Source organism: Pocillopora damicornis, chromosome 7 (assembly GCF_964200805.1).
Source record: "Pocillopora damicornis chromosome 7, jaPocDami1.2, whole genome shotgun sequence".
NCBI lineage: Eukaryota > Metazoa > Cnidaria > Anthozoa > Scleractinia > Pocilloporidae > Pocillopora > Pocillopora damicornis.
Genome location: NC_142676.1, coordinates 17,278,442 through 17,301,676, shown reverse-complemented (window position 1 = coordinate 17,301,676; position 23,235 = coordinate 17,278,442). Strand labels below are relative to the sequence as shown.

The 23,235-nt window shown below is 37.0% G+C and overlaps 1 protein-coding gene across 1 annotated transcript; it reads right to left on the bottom strand.

Annotated features, from left to right (window-relative positions):
- Window positions 1–2,460: 2,460 nt before the first annotated feature.
- On the bottom strand, window positions 2,461–8,390 carry LOC113669945 (uncharacterized). Its single transcript, XM_089211577.1, has 3 exons — window positions 7,855–8,390; window positions 5,147–5,507; window positions 2,461–4,416 (listed from the first exon to the last, which is right to left on the bottom strand). The coding sequence occupies exons 1-3, from the start codon at window positions 7,929–7,931 to the stop codon at window positions 3,595–3,597; spliced, it is 1,260 nt and encodes a 419-aa protein (XP_089067703.1). The 5' UTR covers window positions 7,932–8,390; the 3' UTR covers window positions 2,461–3,594.
- Window positions 8,391–23,235: the final 14,845 nt, after the last annotated feature.

Here is a 23,235-nt window from a genome sequence, read left to right as displayed (position 1 = left end):
GCAAGAGACGCATCTGTGATAAGGATAGTCGGTACACGTTCCAAACCACTTTTTTTGTCATTATTAATCTCAAAATTCAAGCCAAACCTTTCATTTGTGAAGGCTTCGTGAATAACCTAATTCTTCATTCGAAGATTAGGTTATATTATCGATTTATAACATGCCATAAACAAACAAAACCCTTTCGCAAATACTCAGATGCTTCAGATATGCGCAAAAACTCTCACACAGTTGACATGCAACAAAAACACTAAAGTTTTCTGTCAATTTTTTTTCCACCCATTTTGTCGCGAGAAGTTGCTTAAAATATATCTTTATTTAAGATAGGAAGTCATGTGACGCAAGAAAGTTTTCAAGCTGACAAATGTGTCATGAATGATGTCTGATGTATCACATCTAGATGTAAACACGAATTGGTTAGATACTGCTTCTTTCCAAAACAATTTATTGTTGATATGATTTCTTCAGTCCAGTAACTGCCAACGGAAAATTTATAATAATTGTAGCAAAGAGTTAGTGTGCCCTCCGTGTGTCGGCATGACTTGAGTCAATTCAGTTTCAAATCCCTTTTGGCACTTAACATCGCGTCTCACGCTTTTCCTCGAGAAGAATCATAGGGATGAAAATGATGCTTGCACTTAGCGTTTCCTATTACATCACTCTGCTAATTTAATAGACAAAACGATATATTAATTTCATCCTAGGATTTCTACCTTTTACAATGTACCTTGAGCGTACTTGTATTTGGTCCGGTGACCTGAAGCTTTCTTCTCGTCGTTGAAGTCCTTAGGAATTTTCCCATATATACTGGTCATTCGGCTGGCATGGATGCTTAAACGCAAACAGTTATAGTAACGTTTGTATCTAGATTTAAAACCAGATTTAACCATTTTGAGTTAGCCGTTCAAATAGGAATTATCTCAACTTACCTCCTCTTTTTTCCTCTGACTTACCAATTTTTGCTTTGCCCCTCAATATGAGATAAAGACTTCCACCTTTTTATCACTCAGAACAATTAAAATTCACAATGAGAAACAAAAGAGACTAGAAACAAAGAATGGAGGTCGCCATCAAGAAAAATCGATACTTACAGCTGGGTGCCAAAACTTGTTGTTCCACAATTAAAAGTAAAAAAAATTGACCACGGTATTTTCGTACGTTTCCAAGGAGGAGTTCAGTTTGATTCAGATGAATAGCCTTTTTTTTTTGCTTTTAACCCTCTACAGAACTCTCTAGCTTAAAAAACAAGAGTTTTACCGTTTTTTTCAGTCGTGAGAGGATATATGCGCAATGTGTATCTTAATTGTCTTTGGAGTAGTGATCACAAACAAAAAAAATAGTTTCACAACAAGAAGCGATAGAGACCAGAGACAAATAAAAGAGATCGCCGATACCCTTTTAATATTTAACTTGTCTTTCATGCAGGAAAAAAAAACTTACATCTGGGTGTCAAAACACGTTGTCTCACCATTGAAAGGAATGAAGTAAACCATAGTTTCGTTCGTTTCCAGAGAGGAATTGATTTTTCTACTATTAAATAGCCTTGAGAGAAGCAGGTGAAAAACTAACATGAACTATGAATGATGGTCGTCCAGCTCCAGCTCTATATTTTTGGCTAAGCTCTTTGTCAAGGGACCCACAAAAACAAAGGTTCAAAACGAGAAAAAGTCCAATTTGAAATTACCTCACCCAACCCTCCTTACTTTTGTATCCGTCACCTTTGATGATATTTGAAGTAGGTTTCTATTTGAACATTACAGGAGATGAACGTTCGGAATTATGTAATTAAGCAGTATTAGTGTCCAGAGAGAAAAAATTGAAAAAAACTTGAAGAAACGACTACAGAAATACTAAAATTTCATTTACACTACGCACAAAACTAGTGTCCCTGGTTGGCACAGTGTCGTTTCTCAAAAAACGGTTCATCTTTATCCCTTTGACCTCCATGCTGTTCAGTCTGGATAAGTTTTGCTCATTGCATGATTCTTCAAAATTTGCCGAACAAAGCGACGTATACTGCCAAGTTGGATCGTAAAAATCGTGTCTATGTCTGCGAACAAATTTCACCCATTTTCCTTTAACAGTCGGGATCGTTCGGGAACTGAAACATTCTATGTGTGAACGAAGTATTCTGAGAACTTTGCCGGTCAGGGGCACCAACAACACAATATCGCCCCCTCGTTGCCGCGTGTCTTTCTATTCGCCATACAGAATCGATCTTCTGTTACCAAGTGACGTCATTGGTTTTTGGTCAAATGGTACTTTGGCCGCGCAATTCGAATACCATTTTTGAAGGGAAAATGGCATAGCTTTAAGACCTTCTAAAATCGTCAATTTTGTCACTGAACGTTTCAAACTTCGTAAACGTGTATTTTAAATGGTGAACTCTATAACTAGAGAAAAACAACTTCTATTTCACGAAAACTTCGATTTTTATTTGATAATGTATCGACAGTGTGTCCAACAATGTAATGTCGCTGCAAATCCACAAGCTTAAAGTAAAAGTCTGGAGTAAGACTTTGAAAAAAACGAACAAAAGTTCATGATGTTACGATGAGCATCAACTGTTCACAAGTAATATGATAATGTAATAAGATGATGTCTCACATTATGTACAACAAGTGTTATGTACACTGGTGCTTCTCTTCACAAACACCTGCTGCAACTACTATACCTACTTTATCTCCTACATTTTGAACATTTCAGAAATGTTTCAAGAACAAATGCAATGTTGTAAAGTAAGCGGTGATCTTAACGAAGCACTTAAGTACCTTAGTCCCTGTTTAAGAAAGGCTGTTGAGGGCTTCTCACAGTTATGTATCGAGCCCCTAGTATTAAAATCAAGCAAAGCTGTACATATTTATCACTAAGGAGAGATTCTTAACATCTCCCTGTCACTAAGTAAATACCATTTCTCCTCACTGTGCGGATGTTTTAAAGCGAAATTAAGAAACCTAAACTTAAAGCTTGGTTTTACTAATGATCAAACTAACGAGGCCGAAGCTAATTTAAATTATCAGTAAAGAGAAAACGGTTGATTGACCGAGTCAAGAATATGTCGCACTTCGACGAGAAAACATGTCATACTTAGATTAATAGCGTACGGTAATATCTCTGAATCTAAACACAAGCATTTCAATATATGGTTATTCACTTGCTTGAAAATAATTTGCATAAATCAACTAATGGTGAGCTCTGAATGGGTCTTCAAAGACGAATATGAAAAAAGGGCAACTTTATCGACCTTAACTTTTAGGATGTAAGTGTACTATCTATGGAACATCACATGAAAAGATGAAATGCACTTAAAAAGTGTTGGTAGAGAGGCCGCCTGCTTACTTCAACTATTAAAATATGGACGCTCTTCAATGAAGGTTGCTTATGACGTCTCTCTTGTACATATCTACATTCCTCTGCGATAAAGAGTCGTGTAACTATCTGAAATATTAAACGTTTAGTTGAAGTTCAACTCCTAATTGCACCAAACCTGAAGGCACATGATGTCATCGTTAGTTCTTAACCTCGCTCCGATGTTTTCTTGCTTTCAGTTGGCCGAGTTTCCTTTTCTGTGAAAGAAAATTAATTCACAAAAAGTTACAATTCATATTTAGCTCCAAACCAATGCTGCGTTGTGGATGCAGGAGAAAACGAGCAGCGGTGATGCTGATTTTTATTACGATCGTGAAATTGTCCGAAATTTTTTTCATCAGGGACTGCACCTGGTTTTCCATCAAATTCACATCCGGCTTCTATGCTCTGGTCACTCCTTATGTGCCAAGACACATCTTCCTTCTGTTTTGTTAGGGCAGTGCAATTAGAGCAATGGATTCCTCGGATGTTAACATATTCGTACATCTGACAGGTAATCCAGGTACCAAAAATGTCATGACCTGCCAGCTTAGCGCGTGCATAGTCCGTATACTGCAAACCATCCATAGAAAAGTTACAGGTTACTCTCAGATGTGTGGAGTAAATAGCAAGAGACTGCATCTGTAATAAGGATAGTCGGAACTCGTTCCAATTCACTTCCCCCTCTTCAATATCAATCTCAAAGTTCCTGCCAAACCCTGCATCGCTGAAGGCTTTTCTCTTCGCCAAGGAAAACGATTGTATTAACGTCCATACAAAGCCAGGTTCAGACTGCAAGTCACAGTAAACAGAAAACCGTTCACTGTTTGAATCGTAGATGTCGTATTTTCCTGAAGTCGAGGCACCGTTCTTAGCTATGTCTTTGCAGCTTCTCGGATGTTTCATCTTCTCACACCGCTGACCAGAGTATGTGTTAGGACAGGTACAGTTAAACCTGGTGCTGTGAGTGTCACAAATCTCCTGACATACCCCTCCATTGAGACAAGGATTGGTGCGGCAGCATCTGTTAATGCAATGATGCTTCTCTGGCGTGTATTTGTCTCCACCCTACAGCAACATTCAAAGGTTTTTTATAACATAGCTAGTAAATTTGTCTAATCAAATTCAATTGCACGAGCGTGCTTTATATTCCTATTGTACACGCTCAGGACGTCAGCGAACAAATCCCTCGAAAAAAAGATTTTCAAACTTCCCGCGTGCTTCATATCTCAATGAACGCACGCTGACGTATGAACCAATTGTTAATTTTAGCTCAGCATGCTCATCGAATTGGGTTGGCATGTACGTTTGAGTAACCATCGACAAATCTTATTGGAAACGGATCGAATTGATAACAAACAGTGCGAGCAAAGTACGTGTGCACGCAACACATAGCGGGGTGCCAGAATTAAGATGAAATGTCCATCAAAATTTCATTTGAAATGTAGTAATACAGCAATGGTTAAGTCAATGACGTCTTTATGCAATTTGTTGTCACTTTGGTTCTGCCGTCCCCTTCGCGTTGCAACATGGCCGCTTACAAAAAGTTTGCGAAAAAGAGGATGAACCCAATCCTCTCTCAGCCAAATCAGTTTGTTTTGATTTTGTCTAAATCAATCATATCGCAAACAAAATGGTATGCACAAAATTTTCTTTGCCCGAACTGACATATAACACATTTTAAAAAGACCTGTTTTTTAAGGAGTACCGGAAAACTTGATCATGTGGGAATATTTATTTTATTTACGAAAGTTCATAAATAAATGAAAAAGGAATTTCATAAACAATGTCATCTCACCTTCACCGTGTAGCTTCTCACTAAATCATAATAATTTCCTTCTTGCCTCCGTTTCATCGCCGCTGGTTCCATGTCTTTGTTGGCAACGTTAAGTTCGCAGTTATTTTCCATGGAGTAAGGGAAATAGTTCATGGATACGCACAAACAGTCATCTTTGCACTTCACGTGACACTGGATGGCGCTGTGGACTGTCAATCTTTGAAACACGTGACCCTCAAGAATGTGATTATAGACGACATCTTCATCGATAACAAACTTGAAGTTTTGACAATTTACCGCTTTCTTTGCCGCAGTGGAGAGAGTCAAATTAAATACAAACAGCATGACTTGAAGATATTCCACGATGCCCATAGCGATGGCACTATATCAATGTGAAGAAATAAAAGATACATGATTGTTTCATTTGACAAGCATGAGGTAATCTGGAACGAAACGAATAGACATTTGGGTCTCTTGCTTGAAAGCGACCTCCCTTGATAAAATTTCATAATATCAAACATTAGCTTATTTGTTGAAAATGCATGAATGCTTTTTGTTAAATTAACTAGGAAATTGTTTCCCTTAAAGCATTAACCATAACATCTTTTTTTAATTGCAACGGAAAGAAAAAAATAGTCGTTGGCAGTAAAATTGCCAAAATTTTAGTCGTTGGCCGAAAGTGCCATTACCATATTGACACCTTCCTCTGAGTCAGTAAACGTTTTTGAAGACAGAAGAGAGTGCACTCGTCTCGCTGCGAAGTTAATCTTCACTACAGAATCACCTATTTGCGGAATTTCGAAAAGAAGATTAGGCAAACATTTAAGCCCAAACGAAATTGCTTCTCGATGGTTTCTCTAAAGAATGCTTTACAAAAGGAGCAGTAAACGTTCCCTGCAGTTAACCTGAGCTTATTTTTCCATTTCGAGGCTAGAATGATCGGAACGAAACAAAATTAAATTTTGTTGAGGACTTCGCTGGATAGCTGGCAGTAATCCGAATGACTCGATACGTCGTCCAGGCATTCCAGGAGAGAAATCAGAGCTGAAGTACACGCAGCTACTACAATCTTTGCTTTCCATGAATCAAATAAACATTTTAAAAAATAAAATCCTCAGTCAAATGTAAAATTCTGCAGTCCATTTTAATAACTTTCGATTCTAATTCGTTACATTAACTAATTTTGTTCTTACTTTTTATAACCAACGAAACAAGTATTTGACAAGGGAAAAAAGTAGCAAACACGTCACGCAATACATCAAGTTGATTTTGATTGCCGCAGGGAAATGTTGAGTTTGTCGCCCAAAACCGTTGTGGTCCATGACAGCGTTACATCGTTAATGATGGAAACAAATTTGCAGAAAGGAGGGCTATTTCATTTCGTTCCGTGTGCTAAATCTCGGGAGAAACAGCAAGAATTCTTTCAAAGTGTATGCGTGTCGTTTTGTAAATAACACTGTAACGTATTTTAACTTGTTTGTGTGTCCTTTTATGCCACGCAATATGTCTGCGATGACCAGAGTGCCAAACGTTTTTCTTTAATTTTGATCTTCTTCACACTGTGCGTAGTTGATGACCAGATGTTTCAACGAAAATTATTGAGAAGGCGCCTTATGATCACCTTTGTTTACTTTGAAAGTCACGCAAGTGCGCCAGCGTTACGATCGATCGCGTTTACGCAAACTTAGCATCCATTCTCCATTTAGTTGTTATGAAAACCTAAAATCCTCCGCGTAAAAGATAAACAAACGAGATCTCAGTCAATTTTCAGAATTATGCAATGATTTTTGACACGAGCGCAATTGAGAAAATTCAACACATAAATTTTAAGATGTTAGTGGATGAAAATTAGAGATAATCCCGCGGGTTTGAGGCAATCGGTGACCTCATTGGTGTATAAGCTATGCACTTATATGCCTTTTCAGCCCGATTGACGCCTGCATTTTGAGAATTCTTTCGTACAAATTGGTGAATTTTTTAAATAAATTAAGGTCGAAGAGAAGGGTCTCCTCTGAACACGCTGATATGAAAAATATTTCAGGCGAAGTTTCCATATTTTGTCCGTGAACTAACTGAATACATCTTGTAACTTGTAGCAAGATAGAATTCCGTGAGCCACATTATTGGATAAAAATATATCGATTTTTAAGATGCGAAGTCATGTGATGTAAGAAAGTTTTCAACCCAGCAAAAGTGTCATGAACGATGTCTGATATATTACATTTAGACCTAGATTTAAAAACGAATTGGTTAGATAATGTTTCTCTCCGAAACAATTTATTGTTGATAGTATTTCTTCAGTCTATTAACTGCCAACGGAAAATCCATAATAATTATTGCTAAGATTTTGTATGCCCTCCGTGTTTAGGGAGTGACTTGAATCAATTCAGCTTCGATACCTTTTCTACACTTTAGATAGCGTCTCACGGATTTCCTCGAGAAGAATCATAAGGAAGAAAATGATTCTTTCGCTTAGCATTTTCTGTAAAATCACCTTATTAATTTAATAGATAGATCCTTTTTATAATGTTCCTTGAGTGTACTTGTATTTGGTTTGGTGACCTGAAGCTTTCTACTCCGCCGTTGTTAAAGTCCTACGAAAATTTTCCTACATAAACTGGTCATCCGGCTGGCATTGAATGCTTAAACGCAAACACGTTTGCATCTAGATCAAAAAAGGATTTTACCTTGTTAAGCTGGCTGTCCAAATGGGAATTATCTCAACTTACCTCCTCTTTCCTCCTCTGATTTTCCAATTTTTGCCTTGCCCCTCGATACGAGGTGAAGACTTCCACCTTTTCACCATTCGAAACAATTAAACCTCCTAGTAAGGAACGGAAAAAAACAGAGATAAAGAATGTAGGTCGTAAGTAGTGTAAGTGATCGTCTTGTAAATAAAATTGTTAAAAAAAAAAATTTTTTTAAAAAAAGGGTGGAGGTCACCATCACGAAAAAAAAAAAACTTACACCTGGGTGTCAAAACTTATTTTCCTACGATTAAAAAGGAAAACTAATTCCGCACAATATTTTCGTTCGTTTCCTAAGAGGAGTTGAGTGCCATTCAGTTGAATAGCCGTTTTTTTTTCTTTTTTTTTCTTTTAACCCTCCACAAAAGTGTCTTAATAGCTAAAACACAAGACGAGTTTCTCCTTCTCTCTTAAAGTCGTGGGAGGATATACGTTGCAATGCGTCTTTAATTATTTTTGAAGTATAGTGATCACAAACAAACAAGTAACTTCACAACAAGAAGCGGTAGAGGCCAGAGATCGCCAATCCCCTTTTAATCTTTAAATTGTCTTTCATTCAGAAAAATAAATACAGCTGGATGTCAAAACTCGTTGTCTTGCTATTGAAAGGAATGAAATAAACAATACTTTCGTTCCTTTCACAAAGTAATTAAGGACTTTTAGCAAAGCACGACGGCAACGAGAACGTGGGAAAACAAAAGGGCTAATGAGCAGAACGACAGCTCAGCACGTGTCTTTCAAAACTATGTACATTTCTTAGCCGTCATCTGCAAAATAATAACGTGAAAACATCAAATTTTGCGTGGTCCGAGAAAGGAAACCCCGACGGCAAATTATTTAAGTTTTTATTTGGAACTCAACGCCGCCCTCATACGTTATGCTGAGGTAAAATTGCGGCGCCGTAAGAAATGGTGAACACATCCTATCATTCGCGAAATTCCAACTATATAAATATATATACATTCAAGTATAGTGATCACAAACAAAACAAGTAACTTCACAACAAGAAGCGGTAGAGGCCAGAGATCGCCAATCCCCTTTTAATCTTTAAATTGTTTTTCATTCAGAAAAATAAATACAGCTGGATGTCAAAACTCGTTGTCTTGCTATTGAAAGGAATGAAATAAACAATACTTTCGTTCCTTTCACAAAGTAATTAAGGACTTTTAGCAAAGCACGACGGCAACGAGAACGTGGGAAAACAAAAGGGCTAATGAGCAGAACGACAGCTCAGCACTTGTGTTTCAAAACTGTGTACATTTCTTAGCCTTCATCTGCAAAATAATAACGTGAAAACATCAAATTTTGCGTGGTCCGAGAAAGGAAACCCCGACGGCAAATTATTTAAGTTTTTATTTGGAACTCAACGCCGCCCTCATACGTTATGCTGAGGTAAAATTGCGGCGCCGTAAGAAATGGTGAACACATCCTATCATTCGCAAAATTCCAGCTATATAAATATATATACATTCATTTTAAATTGGCGACCTCCTTGGCGTTGCCTTCCTAACTGCCAAGGGTCCCTATTGATTTTGCTACTATTAAACAGCCTTGAAAGAGGCAGGTGAAAATTAAAATGAACTATGAATGATGGTCGATGGGGCTCCCGCTCTTTATTTCCAGCTGAGCGCTGATAAAGGGGCTCACAAATAAAATTTCTTAACTTTAAAATATAAATTTAAAAGGTAATATTGTTCTTTACGCTCCTATAAGCACTACTCTTCTAACGTTTGGCCCACAGAAACAAAAGACCTTTATGAAGGCTGACTGACATTAAAATTTTGAATTTAAGCGAGGAAATGCAAAGTGAGGCTTTGCTCATACCGAAGCTTTGTAGAATTGAAAAAAAACACTTTTTTGAATCTAAAAATGAAGTATGACGCAGTTCTCTTGACTTTTTTTACGAAAATCAGCAACAGAATCTTTAAGAAAACCGTATGACCCGCCGTGACCCTGGGGGGAACTTTTTTTCTCATATAGTTATGTCTGTTTGTTTCTCAACTGAAGTTTCGAGAACCTTTTCGATTAATTGAAGACTGAACACAATGAACTTGAGTGGGATTCCACTTGAGCACATAGCCATCAAGATGGTGATTCCTTCGTAGCCTTCACAAGTTTCCCAATTAATAAAGAATGTTAACGGAGAGAATCGACAATCATCTTAATATAATCCATGTTTAAATTCAAACGCGGGAATGATTAAGTCCGTGTGACTCATTGAAATATAGTATCAAGACTTTGAAACTATGAAATCAGCTTTTTATAGCTATTTACAGTTATGGTGTGGGTTAATAAGCAACAGGTGACGTGAAATTTTTCTAAATTTTACAAGTAAATTGAAAAAACTCAAAAATTCTTCCTTTCATTGCAGTGACGAAAATATGTGTTCTTTTAGTATCAGTATCATCAAGCCTAACTCCTGGCTAGACTAAGCGATGTAAAACGTGAAATGCGTAAATTCTATGATTTTCCAGTGCGTGTTTATCAAGGTTTGTCGATTATTAGCTATTTACAGTTATGGTGTGGGTTAATGAGCAACAGGTGACGTGAAATTTTTCTAATTTTTACAAGTAAATTGAAAAAACTTAAAAATTCTTTCTTTCATTGCAGTGACGAAAATATGTGTTCTTTTAGTATCAGTATCATCAAGCCTAACTCCTGGCTAGACTACGCGATGTAAAACGTGAAATGCGTAAATTCTATGATTTTCCAGTGCGTGTTTATCAAGGTTTGTCGATTATTAGAGACTAGCTATTTATAGCTTTGAAAGGACCTCGATCTCATACCCCTCTATTCCGATAACGGCTACAACTCTGGGGGAAGATCTTGCCTTTCTGAGAAAACATAATCTATTTCTTGCAGGTTGATTTAAGAGGATAAAGTTCACGACTTTTTAAACTTTCCCCATGGTTTTAATTTCAAGTTTATTAGAGTTCCGGCTCCCTCCTGGGCTTTTATAATTCTGACCGTTTATTCAAAGTGTAAGTATAAAAAATGTGGCTGAACAAAGATGTTGTTTCTTTCAATAGGCATGTTATGTACTTTGTCATAAGGTTTTCGAATTGTTTAGATTTGTGTGAATCGTTTTTTACCGTACAATTAATTTGCAGATATATTACAGTGTAGTCGAAACATCAATTGCTACGAGACGTTTTCAAACTTTCAACTTTTTAACTACTAATGTCTTCCCCGCGTTGCGGAAGATGGCGAAGATCAATGTCATCTTTAAAAAAGGCTGCAAAATGGAAGTTTCAATTTACAGACCCATATCTCTTCTATCCATCCCAAATAAGCTTCTCGAAAGCTAGGTGTGTCACATTATTGATGAACATCTTGCTGATTGCAGTGCCAAGACCCGGGAGCAATGGGGTTTTTGTAAACGTTCATCAACAGAGTCCATGCTTTTAACTATGACCGAGAAATAGAAACAGGCGTTGGACAACAGTCTCTGTGTAGGAGCAGAGTTCATTGATTTCCAAAAAGCTTTTGAAACTGTCTCGCACCTAATACTATCACGCAAGCTTCAAGCTATTGGCATATGTGTTATTTCACAAACAGATCGCAATTATAGTATACTGTTGTTAATGGCTGCAAGTCTTCTCCTAGTTGTATTAATGTTGGCGTCCCACAGGGATCTCTCCTTGGGCCAAGGCTATATTCTATTTTTGTCAACGATCTTCCTGACTGTGTTGGAGATTTTGGAGATGTCTATTGTATGCTGATGACACTGCCTCATCTTTTATTGCTGAAAGTTTAGATAACGTTTTGCTGCACCTAACATTATGGTTGACAATGTGCTACAGTAATCAACTCACAATACATCCAATCAAAACTGAAGCAATGTTGATTAGGAAATCCCCTTTTATTGGCCCATTACCTCCTTTGTACTTTGGATCGGGCATGATACGTGTAGCTGAGTCATCGACTTGCCTGGGTGAAAAGCTTTATTGTAGACTCTCATGGTCTGAACATGTTTCTCAAGTCAGAAAAACTTTTGTGCATAAGGTTAAAGCAATGAAACGAATGAAGTACCAGCCTGTAAAGACTTTGCAAGAGACTTATTTCAAGACAATAATTCCGAGTCTAACTTACTGTATTTTAATTTGGGGAAACTGCTCTACAGCCCTTTTTTCTTCTCTAGAATCGACACATTCGAGAGCAGCGGGAATTATTTAGAACCTTGATTCGTTTGACCTGTGCCTTCTGAATGCCACCGATGCCTTTTCCGATGCCTCCATTGTTTATTACAGCAGTAAAAGATACATGTAAAATCAATACCTTTGAAAAATTGCTTAACATTTTATTTAGCGAAGTATACTGTAACACCATTGTTTTCCACAACTACAACCGATATGTTTCTATATGATGTATTAAAGTTGTTTCCCCGCTGACCACTCGTATTTCGATCTTCTCCTCTTCCCCCGCTCGCCGCCCGTGATGTGGTAACTCCCAACAAAATCAATATGTGTAACCTCCTTCGCAACTGCTCTTTCGTCCCTAAACAGTCTTGCGTGACAACACCAAACAATACCTACGACGAAAACTACAGTATTCGTAGAGGTCACGGCAAAAAGTAAGCTACAGACAACAGAATGCGCATTGCATACTAAGTACAAAATGCGCACTGCATACTGCAAAGTGGGCGCAAAATGCACACTGAGAATTTAAACTGTTTTTTTCCTCTGATATGTTATAAAATCTCATCTTACAACTTACCAAGTGTCACGCAATCGCTTTTGCGCGACCATCTTTCACGATCATTTGCTTTATTGCGCAATATTCCTTGCCTGTTTCTTGATATATTTTGTTTTTAACAAACCGGCCATTGCATTAGTTTCTAACAAAGCAGCCACAATCCTTGTTAAAACAATTTCAAGCCTTCATATAGTCTGATTTTCACATACTAATATTTCCGTACTAACCAAACAGATCAGAGATAAAACACCAGAAAAGTAAACAAATGGCAACTCACGAAAACAACGGAACCAACTGCAGAACACCCTGCCACATCAGCCCCCTTCATCTACATCTGTCACGAGGCTTTGAAGATTGAGACATAACACAATAAGCGCGCAAAGTGAGAAGACTATACGAAGGCTTGAAATTATATTAAGAACGATTTTGATCGAGAAACGGACCAGCAATATTTCACAATAGTGCAAATGATCGTGAAAGCTGATCGCGCAAAACTGATTGCGTGATGCTCTGTAACTTGTAAGATGACATGTTATCACGTACTAGATGAAAAAAAAAGTTTAAATTCTCAATCTGCATTTCGTTCCCACTCTGCAGTCTGCACTCTACATGTTGTACCTATTGTGCATTTTGTATCCGGTCTGCAGTCTGTATTTTGTATTGACACGTAACCATGGCAACAATAGAGTTTATTTTTGGTTACAATTATTCTCACAACACACACAATCGACCACAAAATACCTTTCCGTTCTTTTCCGCGTTAATATTCTTTCCTTTTTATAACAGTATAGATATCACTTATAATGTTTCGATTGTTCCACCCACCCAAAAATATAACTCTGAAATGCATGCCTATGCTATACTTTGAACTCGGCGCCACATTCAGATGTTATGCCGAAGTTAAGATGTCGTACCATCAGAAACGGTTAACGCATCGAGGTATTGGTAAGAAACTTAGAGGAAAATAAATTACGCTTTTTTTTTAAGCAAATTTTTACCACACGTCGCTGTAGTTACATGTTAAACCCCCAACTAGCTTTTCGCCATGCAGTCGCATGATTCTGCCACATTTTTCAAGAACATTACTTCTAACGTTGGACTTAGGAAAACAAAACAGAAATAGTGAAAGAAGTCGCTTTTTCGATGAATTGTAAGACTCGAATAAATAAAGGAATCTATTTTACGGTAGAATCTTTTTTGTAGTGGTCTTGCCGGTCAGATGATAAAATACTTATTAACTCATTGACTCTGATGGGATCGGACGAGAAAAAACACAATTAGAAAGGAAACGAACCCGATAACGAAAAAAGATTGCTTTGGTTATGGATACCATGCGAAGAATAAATTTGCAAGGGAGTGAAATTATCGGGATTATAAACAAACACAGTTTAGCTGTTTTCATTAAGTATGCAAACCAGCTATGCGATGGTTTGACGGCAGTTTTAATTTCAGTTACGTCTTTCTGATCTTACGCCACTTCTGCCGTCTTAGTTATTGTTGTCTGTATCAATTAGTGTTCTTGCAGTTCGTTTTAGCCCAGGAGGTCACTGGTAGTTTAAATTGTTTCTACAATTTAATGTTGGACAGTAATTAGGAAACGATGGATGGGAACAAACAACCTTGGTTCCACCGACCTTGTTTTTCATGGCTTGCTAGCCTACCTGTTAAAATTCATACTAATCATGACGGTGTCAGAGCGACTGCGATAATGTTGAGGTCCATCGCGGCTGGCTCATTGTGGCGATCTCCGGTCGCAGTGAAGCAAGCCTCAGAAACTACATCGGCCGCTCTTCGAGTGAAAAAATAAGAGTTTGCTCTGATATCCTTTCCGATGCGTTGAGAGGAAGGCCAAATAAGTCACTCTAGCCGAGTTTTACGGCGCTGTCATCCCGAGCGATCTTCATATTCCGGTGAATTCGGCTGTCGTTCATTCATAAAACACTCACCTTGAACATTTTGTTTTCTACGTCTCGTGTTTCCCCCTACACTTCTTTCGTGCGCTACTAGCTTCCTGTATGCTTTATAAAAGAACAGAGCACAGTGAAGGCTTCTCTATTTGTTAAATTGTGCCCCCCTCCTTCTCAATTTCGTTTATGAATATCTGCACCGCTGAACTTTACTTTAATCAAGGAATAGTTTAAAAAAAACTATCCATGGAATTAACTGTTCTGATTGCACCGCTTACACAAGAATGGCTCTTAATGGTTTAACAGTTTCAAAAGCAAAGGGAAAGAATGCGATTTTGATGGATCAGTAGGAGCAGTTAACAACGAAAATAATTTTGGACGGTATCATTCCGCTGCGAGTAATAAGAAACACCGCTGCTCCTCTTCGAATCTTTCCACAACGCAATACTGGTTTGGGTTAAACATGAATAGGTTATTCTAAATTCCAATAATCTACTAAGACTAGAATGAGTTATGAGAATTAGATAAGATTTTGTTTTTCTTTAAGGATTCTGTCGTTCTTTGGTTGTAATTGCTTTTTGTTTTGTTTTGTTGTCGTTTTTTTCTTTCAACATAGGCCTTTGGTTTCTTGGAAATTGTCTATTTTGAAATCGAACAAATTGATTTGAATCTCGTTACAGCCGCTTCCCATAGGATATTTGGTAGTATGACGTTGAAAGAACGATTTTTCAACGAGTTTTGTCAGACTGAACCAATAAAGACAGCCAACTATGATATCACAGGAACCATTAAGAATTCAAAGACAGACAGGCAAACCGTTGTAATCTGTGATTGTTTTTAGCTTTGCATTGCTTAGGTAGGAGATTAGCCCGAGTTTTCTAAACCAAACCAAAGCTAATGCAACCCTGGCTCCCTTTTGAAAACAAGAATAAAATTGCGCTGTAATTGTAGTTTAATAATAATTCATGGCTTGTATGCGTAAGCTCAGTAACATACGAATACGTTCAAATACGCCTTACGAAACTTTATATAAACTTATATCTGTAATATACACATGCAATAAATTTGCTTGTTTGAAAAGTTTGAAAACAAATGTAAAAACAAGCACAAGGTTCAAACGTGTACGACTGACCTTGCTTCTTATTCGCTAATGCAATGACAGTTCTGACAGTTGACTTTGAAATGGCTTTCTAGAGCGCGCTCAGGATAAAAACAAACAACATTATTAGTGTTTTGTTTTTTTTTTTTTAATTACTTTTATTCAATTATGCGATTTAAGAAAAATTCGCTGCCTGATGAGTGAATTCCACGTTAAATTTCACGCGAAAAACCGAAATCGCACGAATCGCGAATCTGCCAAAAATAAGAAAAAAAGTGGTCTTTGAAAACCGGAAAAATATTAGTCAGTCACTATTAATTGTGGTAAGAGATATTGGGCTTCTGAGTCATCTCAATAATTTCTGTGAATACATATGCTCAAAATACTTAATATAATCATCGCTTGAACGTCCAGTTTTGTGTAACATTAGTGACAGGTTTGCTTGTGAATATTATGAAAATAAAGAAAGCTTCATATATCGAAACTACTGATAAAGGAGTACTCAGTTATTAGATGATTTCAAAATTTTTACTCCGTTATTATGAGTTTGTTTGTGTTTTTCCTCTCAAAGCTCTAAGTTTTAGGAAGTTGTTTCATTATTTCTTGGGTCATTTTAGGATAAATATATCTTATTAGGCGTTTTGGTGTGTATTGTCGCTGAAGGCGCTGAATTTTTACGAGTTGTGCCGTATTTTGACTCGCTCTCAAGGCTCGTCAAAATATAAACAAAGAACAACAAGAAGGGTCATTATTGTAATTTTATGGGTTTAATAAAATATTTTTTTCCTTATTATTGGGAGGAGGATACGTGTATGGCAGAAGAACATTGTTACATAAACAGATGCTACCTAGTCAATTCTTGTCTGAACGGAGGCCGGGTTTGTCAGGAAATTTTTCACACTCACAGTGTCCACTTTCCTGTGTATACCAAAAAGTTGTACAGATGTCGATAAGTACCGTGCCTCGACATCGGAAGTGTCTTTTTAAACAAACATTTCATGTTCACTATGACTTGACCCGCAAAGTCTGTATATTTCATAAATAATTTTCTTTAGAGGAGAGGGTTTATCAACTGAACTTTCTCCAAATTCAAAACTGAGCGCAGTACAATAACGCTCTCTTGAGCATCAGGCGAATTCATGCCCTCGCATAGTTGTGTTGATTTACTAGGGCTACTGATAAGTCTTACTTTTTTCTTATTTGATTAGCGTGCATTTGCCTCTTCTCGATGAGAAATTAACCACTGAATTATACCTCAGAGAGCAGAAAGAAGCCGTTAAATGCAAGTGAAAAGAATGAGGCTGTCCAATAACAAAATTTGACAAAACTATTTGCAAGTATCTCCTCGAAAAGGTTTCAACCCTTTTTGTCTGAGTTTTAAAAAGGTCATGTTCATTTCTGCGCCGTTTGGCAATTTGTGCATGAATTAATCTTGTTGAAAGTAACTAATTGTCTAGTGAGTTTCGTGGCGCAGCTTATTTGATTTCTGTGGTAACACAGCAGCCGGTAATTTGGTGATATAAACACAAACAGTCCACTTGGCATTTGAAGAACTGCGCGTTATTATATGAATATCTAGCTTTGCATTCATGTAAATTTTTCCTTGGTCATAAAGGTGGTATGCATTGCGATACGACTTCGAAGAACACCATTTTTGTTACTGTAAACTAATGTTGTTTAGTCTATTTTTATCAATTAACCGGGAAGACAAATATCCTGAATTGATCTACTCTGTCGAAAGCGAAATTCCCACCTTTAAAACCAAATAAAACAGGCTAAAATAAATGCCTGCCCCTTGCTTTCAAGTTGTTTAATGTAAGTAGCTTTTCTTCGTAACTTGTAACAAACAGAATACACACTGAACTGTCCGCATTAGGCTCAAAATATCGACTTCTTTTGCAAAATGAGGCCGAAATCGACGCCGATTTGTAATAAATTCTCAAAATTAAAAAGTTTCGGAACATTAAACATTAATAGTCACCGCAACAGAAGGGCTGTTATGTTCGACAGTCGAACGTGACGAGGGGTCTTAACGTTTTGAAGAAAATCGCGATTCTTGTTTAAAACATCTTACAAAGCTGCACCTATGAACGTAAATAATTTATTTTAGTTTTTCTGGTTGCTCGGTTTATTGACTGCAATAAATAAATTGGTTGGTCTCTGCCTGGGAAATACTAAAACATTCATTTACCTGAGTGTCGGTGAAAATAATAGAGATAATGTCCACCATTATTCACTTCCCCCTTCGGTGAATAATTAGACAGAACTTAAGTGTTTTTCCGGTCTACGAATACAACATAAGATCGAAGTTTATCAGCCGACTGGTTTGAACTCTATTTACTTCCTTAAAGCTGGAAAAGAAACCAGCCATACGGTTGCGAAATTTGAGATATTTTTATTCATCAATGGAAAGAAAGCTTACTTCAAGAGCTTTCATTAATATTTTATATCCCATACTCCTATGGTAAATAATAAAATGCGACCCTCTTTAAACATTAAAGTCTGAATAACACATTCCAAATCATTCTTAGAGTTAATTTTGTAGAGTGCAGAGACTCATAAGTGCATTGCTGAAAGAGGATCTTTTAACAATTAATGGTGGGTAGAGTTTTTCTTTATTTGGTTTTGCAACACAAAACGTTCTTCAAAACGCTTTTTTTTCAAATAAAGGACATACACGAAACTCTTGAAAGTTTTACGTTTCAAAAAACACTCCTCAAACTTGGGCGATTTGATACATGAAAGACATTTTTTGATAAAGTTCATTGCAGCGGCTGCTTCACACAGATTTGATATATGTCGACATTTAGCTTTGCATTCAACTAATTGTAAGCGATATACTTTTAATCAGCAATTACTGCCGTAGAGCAATTGAAACCGGTTCGTTTATTTTTTCACATCTGTTCCATTTGCCAATATATCTCCCTCCGTTGCAACCTGGGCAATGAAGAGAAAACAGCTTAGCATCTGAGTAACAATCAATTATTTGTAAACTGCGTTCAGCTTAGGCTAAACTGAAGGGTACGTTTTCTGCTCCTTTTGTAGAGCATTCGCAACAGAAACCGTCGAGGAGCAATTTCGTTTGGGCTTGAATGTTTCCCTAATCTTCTTCTCGAAATTTCGCAAATAAGTGATTCTGTAGTGAAGATCGACTTCACAGCGAGACGAATACACTCTTTTCAGTCTTTCAAAACGTTTACTGACTCATAAGGAGGTCTTAATATGGTAATGGCTCTTACGGCTAACAACAAGTTTGACAAGTTTTTTCTTCCCGTTGCAATAAAAAAAAAAATGAAAACAACTTCCTAGTTAATTTAAAAAATGCATCAATGCGTTTCCCACGAATGAGCCAATGTTCGATCTCATGAAATTTTATCACTGGAGGTCGCTTTTAAGAAAGAGACCCAAATGTCTATTCATTACGTTTCAGATTACCCCATGCATTTCAGACGAAATAAACATGTATTTTTTTTCCCTCACAGTAATAGTGATATTGCTATGGGTATCGTGCAAAATCTCCAAGTCATGCTGTTTGTATTCAATTTGGCCCTCTCCACTGAGGCACAGAAAGCAGTAACTTGTCAAAACTTCAAGTTTGCTATCGATGACGATGCTATCCATAACCAAATTCTTGATGGTTACGTGTTTCAAAACTTGGCAGTCCCCAACGCCATCCAGTGTCACTTGAAGTGCAAAGATGACTGTTTGTGTGTATCCATGAATTATTTCCCTCTGTCCAAAGAAAATAACTGTGAGCTTAACGTTGCTAATAAAGACATGGAGCCGGGGGCAATGAAATTGAGGCAAGGAGGAAATTATTATGATTTGGTGAGAAGCTATACGGTGAAGGTGAGATAAAATTGTTCATTTAATTCCTTATTCATTTATTTATGAACTTTCGTAAACAAAGTACATGTCCCAAGATGTTCAAGTGTTCCAGTACTCCTTCAAAACAGGTTTTAAATATGTTATGTCACGAACTTCTAAAGATTTTGAATATGTTATGTGAGCAACTTGTTATATTCCTGTAGGGTGGAGATAAATTCAACGCGAAAGAGCATCGTTGTGTCAATAGATGCTGCCACTCTAATCCTTGTCTCAACTATGGGGTGTGTGAGGAGATTTGTGACCCTCAAAGCATCAGGTTTAACTGTAACTGTCATGAAATTTTTACTGGTCAGCGGTGCGAGGAGTATCAAGATTCGTAGAGGATATTACATTTTTGGGAAATGGTCCAAATGTGGTTTTCTCCCATTATCCAGCGTGGCTTTATCTTTACTAGGCCAGTCTTCATGCCACCATAACTTAAAAACTCTATGATATGTCAGAGTAACCCTTTGGTGTTTTTTTTTTATTATTCAATTTACTTTGCAAACGAGACAATTATCAATAGCACGTTCAAATGTTTGATAAATATTTAAAAATGGCCTACTCTCTCAAAAATGTTCAAACTTGAAAACATGGCCTCAATCGGATGTAATTAAATCCAAAGGCATTTACGTTACGTCGTCGCTCCTCTTTACAAACAGAAAAACACTAACTTGTCAAGTTTTTCTCGTCACCAAGTGTATCCTAATTGGAACGCTTTTAAACTTGATTTTGAGAATTGGAAAAGGAATTTATACACAGAACACTTAAAAATTAGTGAAAAAAATGGCCGCTAAATTTCAAAAGTGGATGAAAACAAGGAATTTTATTTTGAACAAAATTACAATTACTCATTTAAGTTATTTTAACGCTCCACTTATAAACATAAATGTTTAATTTTCTCAGACCAGGCGATAATATTGATTTGGTTACCTGATTAACTTCCCCTGGGGGCAAAACGTTCCTTTTGATTTCAATAGATAGTCTTCTAGATCACATTTGCGTGTTTTTAATATTAACGGATGCTAGGGATAAATATGTAAATTTTTTATTTCGAGGCATGTGCTTCCCAGACATGTTTCAAAAACAGACTTTTAATTTCAAGCACGTTTATGCATATATCTTTTATTCCTTACTTCTAAAAATAAAGAATACGTACTTAATTTTCTGAATTAGGCTCAAAATATCGATTTCTTTTCGCTAAAAGGAGCTGAAGTCGACACCTTTCATTATTTATTTCAAAAATTCAAATTTTCGAAACATTTCACATCAATTGTCACCGAAACAAAGGGCTGCTAAATGTTCGACAATGGAACACGACGAGAGCTCATAATGTTTTGAACAACTGCGATTCTCATTTAAAACATCTTATAAAGCTATTGTTATGAACGTAATTCATTTTAGTTTTTCCCACACAGGTGAATAATGCTTTTCGTGCGCGTTGATTGGCGAGTGGTTAGCGAGTACCGCTCACCAGAATTCAGCCGTAGAGGCAAATCTCACGTCAAGAGTTTAATTTCCGAAGTTTTTCAGTTTATTGACTGAAATAAAAGACTGGTTTTTTTTTAGGCATATACTAAAACAAGTGTTTACCTGAGTGTCGGTGATAATGATAGAGACAATCTCCGCCACTATTCACCTCCACTTCGGTAAAATAATTATTGACTGCCTCTACAGACAGAACTTTCCAGTGAATACATATATGTTATTTGCCGGCTGGGAGGTCCGTATGGTGAAAAACTGTGACCGAGGTCTTGAAAATACTGCCTGAGGCCGTAGGCCGAGGGCAGCATTTTCAAGACCGAGGTCACAGTTTTTCACCATACGGACCGACCATTAGCCGGTAAATAACATATTTATTGTTTTTAAACTTGACGAAATTCTTTCCGAAAGAACCCGAATGATTTATGGCCGTAAATACGGCAAGATCTTCCATAAACTGAACAATTTTTGAGTGAGTAAATGGTAGTTAAAACAGAGGTGATGCAAATTTAAGAGAGATGCCTCAGCGAAACATTTTCATTTCCGTAACGATAAAGGTGATTTAAAAGGCTTCCAAACCAACTTTGAAACATTATTTTTACAAGTATCTGTCACAATCTGACACCTGTCAATTAGAGAGCGCGCAAAAAAAAAAAAAAGCGTAGGAACATTTGAAAACCAACAGAACTTAGTTTGGCAAGGACTGTCACGACAATGTTTTCTTTAAAATCAGTTAATGATCTAACGGAAAGTATTATTCACTCTCATCGACCATTCATTCATGTACGAAGATTTACCTCTGTTCATTAAGTAAACGGCGAGGAAAATAGTTGTGAGTAAATTCAATTTTTTTATTTTGAAGTTGTGAGAGTTTGCTCGTTTGTTTGCTGTAATGGCGTGTTTAACTCTGATCTTTCCTTCACAAAAACTAAATTCGAACGGCACACTCCAACGAGACACAAGGGAATGTAATGCGACCTCTTCTCAAAAAATTCCTTCAATTTCTGTTGTGCAATTTAAGGTACAAATGTCCAAATTGAACGGAATTGGAAAGACTCACCAGGAGCGTATATTTGTTGAAGAACTTAAATTAAAACTTCGCTCGCTCTTTCACTATGAACAAATTGCTCGAGAAAATTCAGATATTAAATGAATGAAAGTTCCATCGTTCAGTTTAACTGTAACCAAATACCTCATGTTTCAACTTTCTGGGTACTTTTTGTAAACGATTAAAATTAATTGCAGACGGTTTTTAGGCCGCTTGTCAACCAACGTAATGACACTATTGTTTATACAAATTCATTCTGAAACCAATATTTTTCTGTCAACCAAAGTGATTTGATAGAGAGAAAAGAGAGGATTCATAAGTTATTTATCGGCTTGAGGTAGTGACCGACTTGTTTGCTTTAAAATACTGCCCAGCCGGAAAACGAGGTATATTTATGAAAAATGACAACGAAAGTTGGGATGTACTCGGCGACTCACGAAAGCGTTACCGTGGCCCGTGGGCAGAGATAGGAAAATACTGACCGGGTAAAGAACCAATCAGATTGCAAGATTCGTTACCGTGCCCTCTAAAAAAACAATAAAAATGGTTATTTTACTTACTCAAGTTTGTTTTTTTTTCTAGTCTACGGATATTATAAGAGTTTGTTAGATTTGTAGCCGACTGGTTTGTACTTTATACTTTTTCTTAAATCTGGCAAAGAAACCAGCCGTAAGTTTGAGCCGCAGGCAATTGGCAGGTGTGGCAAAACTTGAGATATTTCCATTCATCAATGGAAAGAAAGCTTACTTTAATGGCTTTCATGAAAACGTCAGACATTAGGGCAAACAATAAATTGCGATAAATTTAAATATTTAGGTGTGAAAATACATTCCAAATCAAACTATATTAAAGTTCACATGGCAACCAGGTGGACAATTAGACATGGTTTGATGCTTCTCTGGTTTAAAGATTTAAGAACAAGTCTCTGTAAGAATCAAACATCTTGGGAAATGAAAATTTTCAACCCCCTTCAAATTTTGCATACAGTTAGGCGCTCAGGTGGGATGCACAATAACGCCCTTTTAAAAGGTCGCAGCACTCTTGTTGCCATGGTAACGACGGCTGCCTGTTTGAGGCCGAGGGTCTCATTTTCATACAAAAACGTCGCAAAAATAGAGTGAAATGTTTATTTCTCTGTCTCAAGCTAAATACAACATTACAAAATGGCACTTCTACCATACATAGGGACATCATTCGTCTTCACTTTTATTTATTCAATTTTCCCTTGGAGTGAATGTGAATACACCAACAGATTATTCATCTCG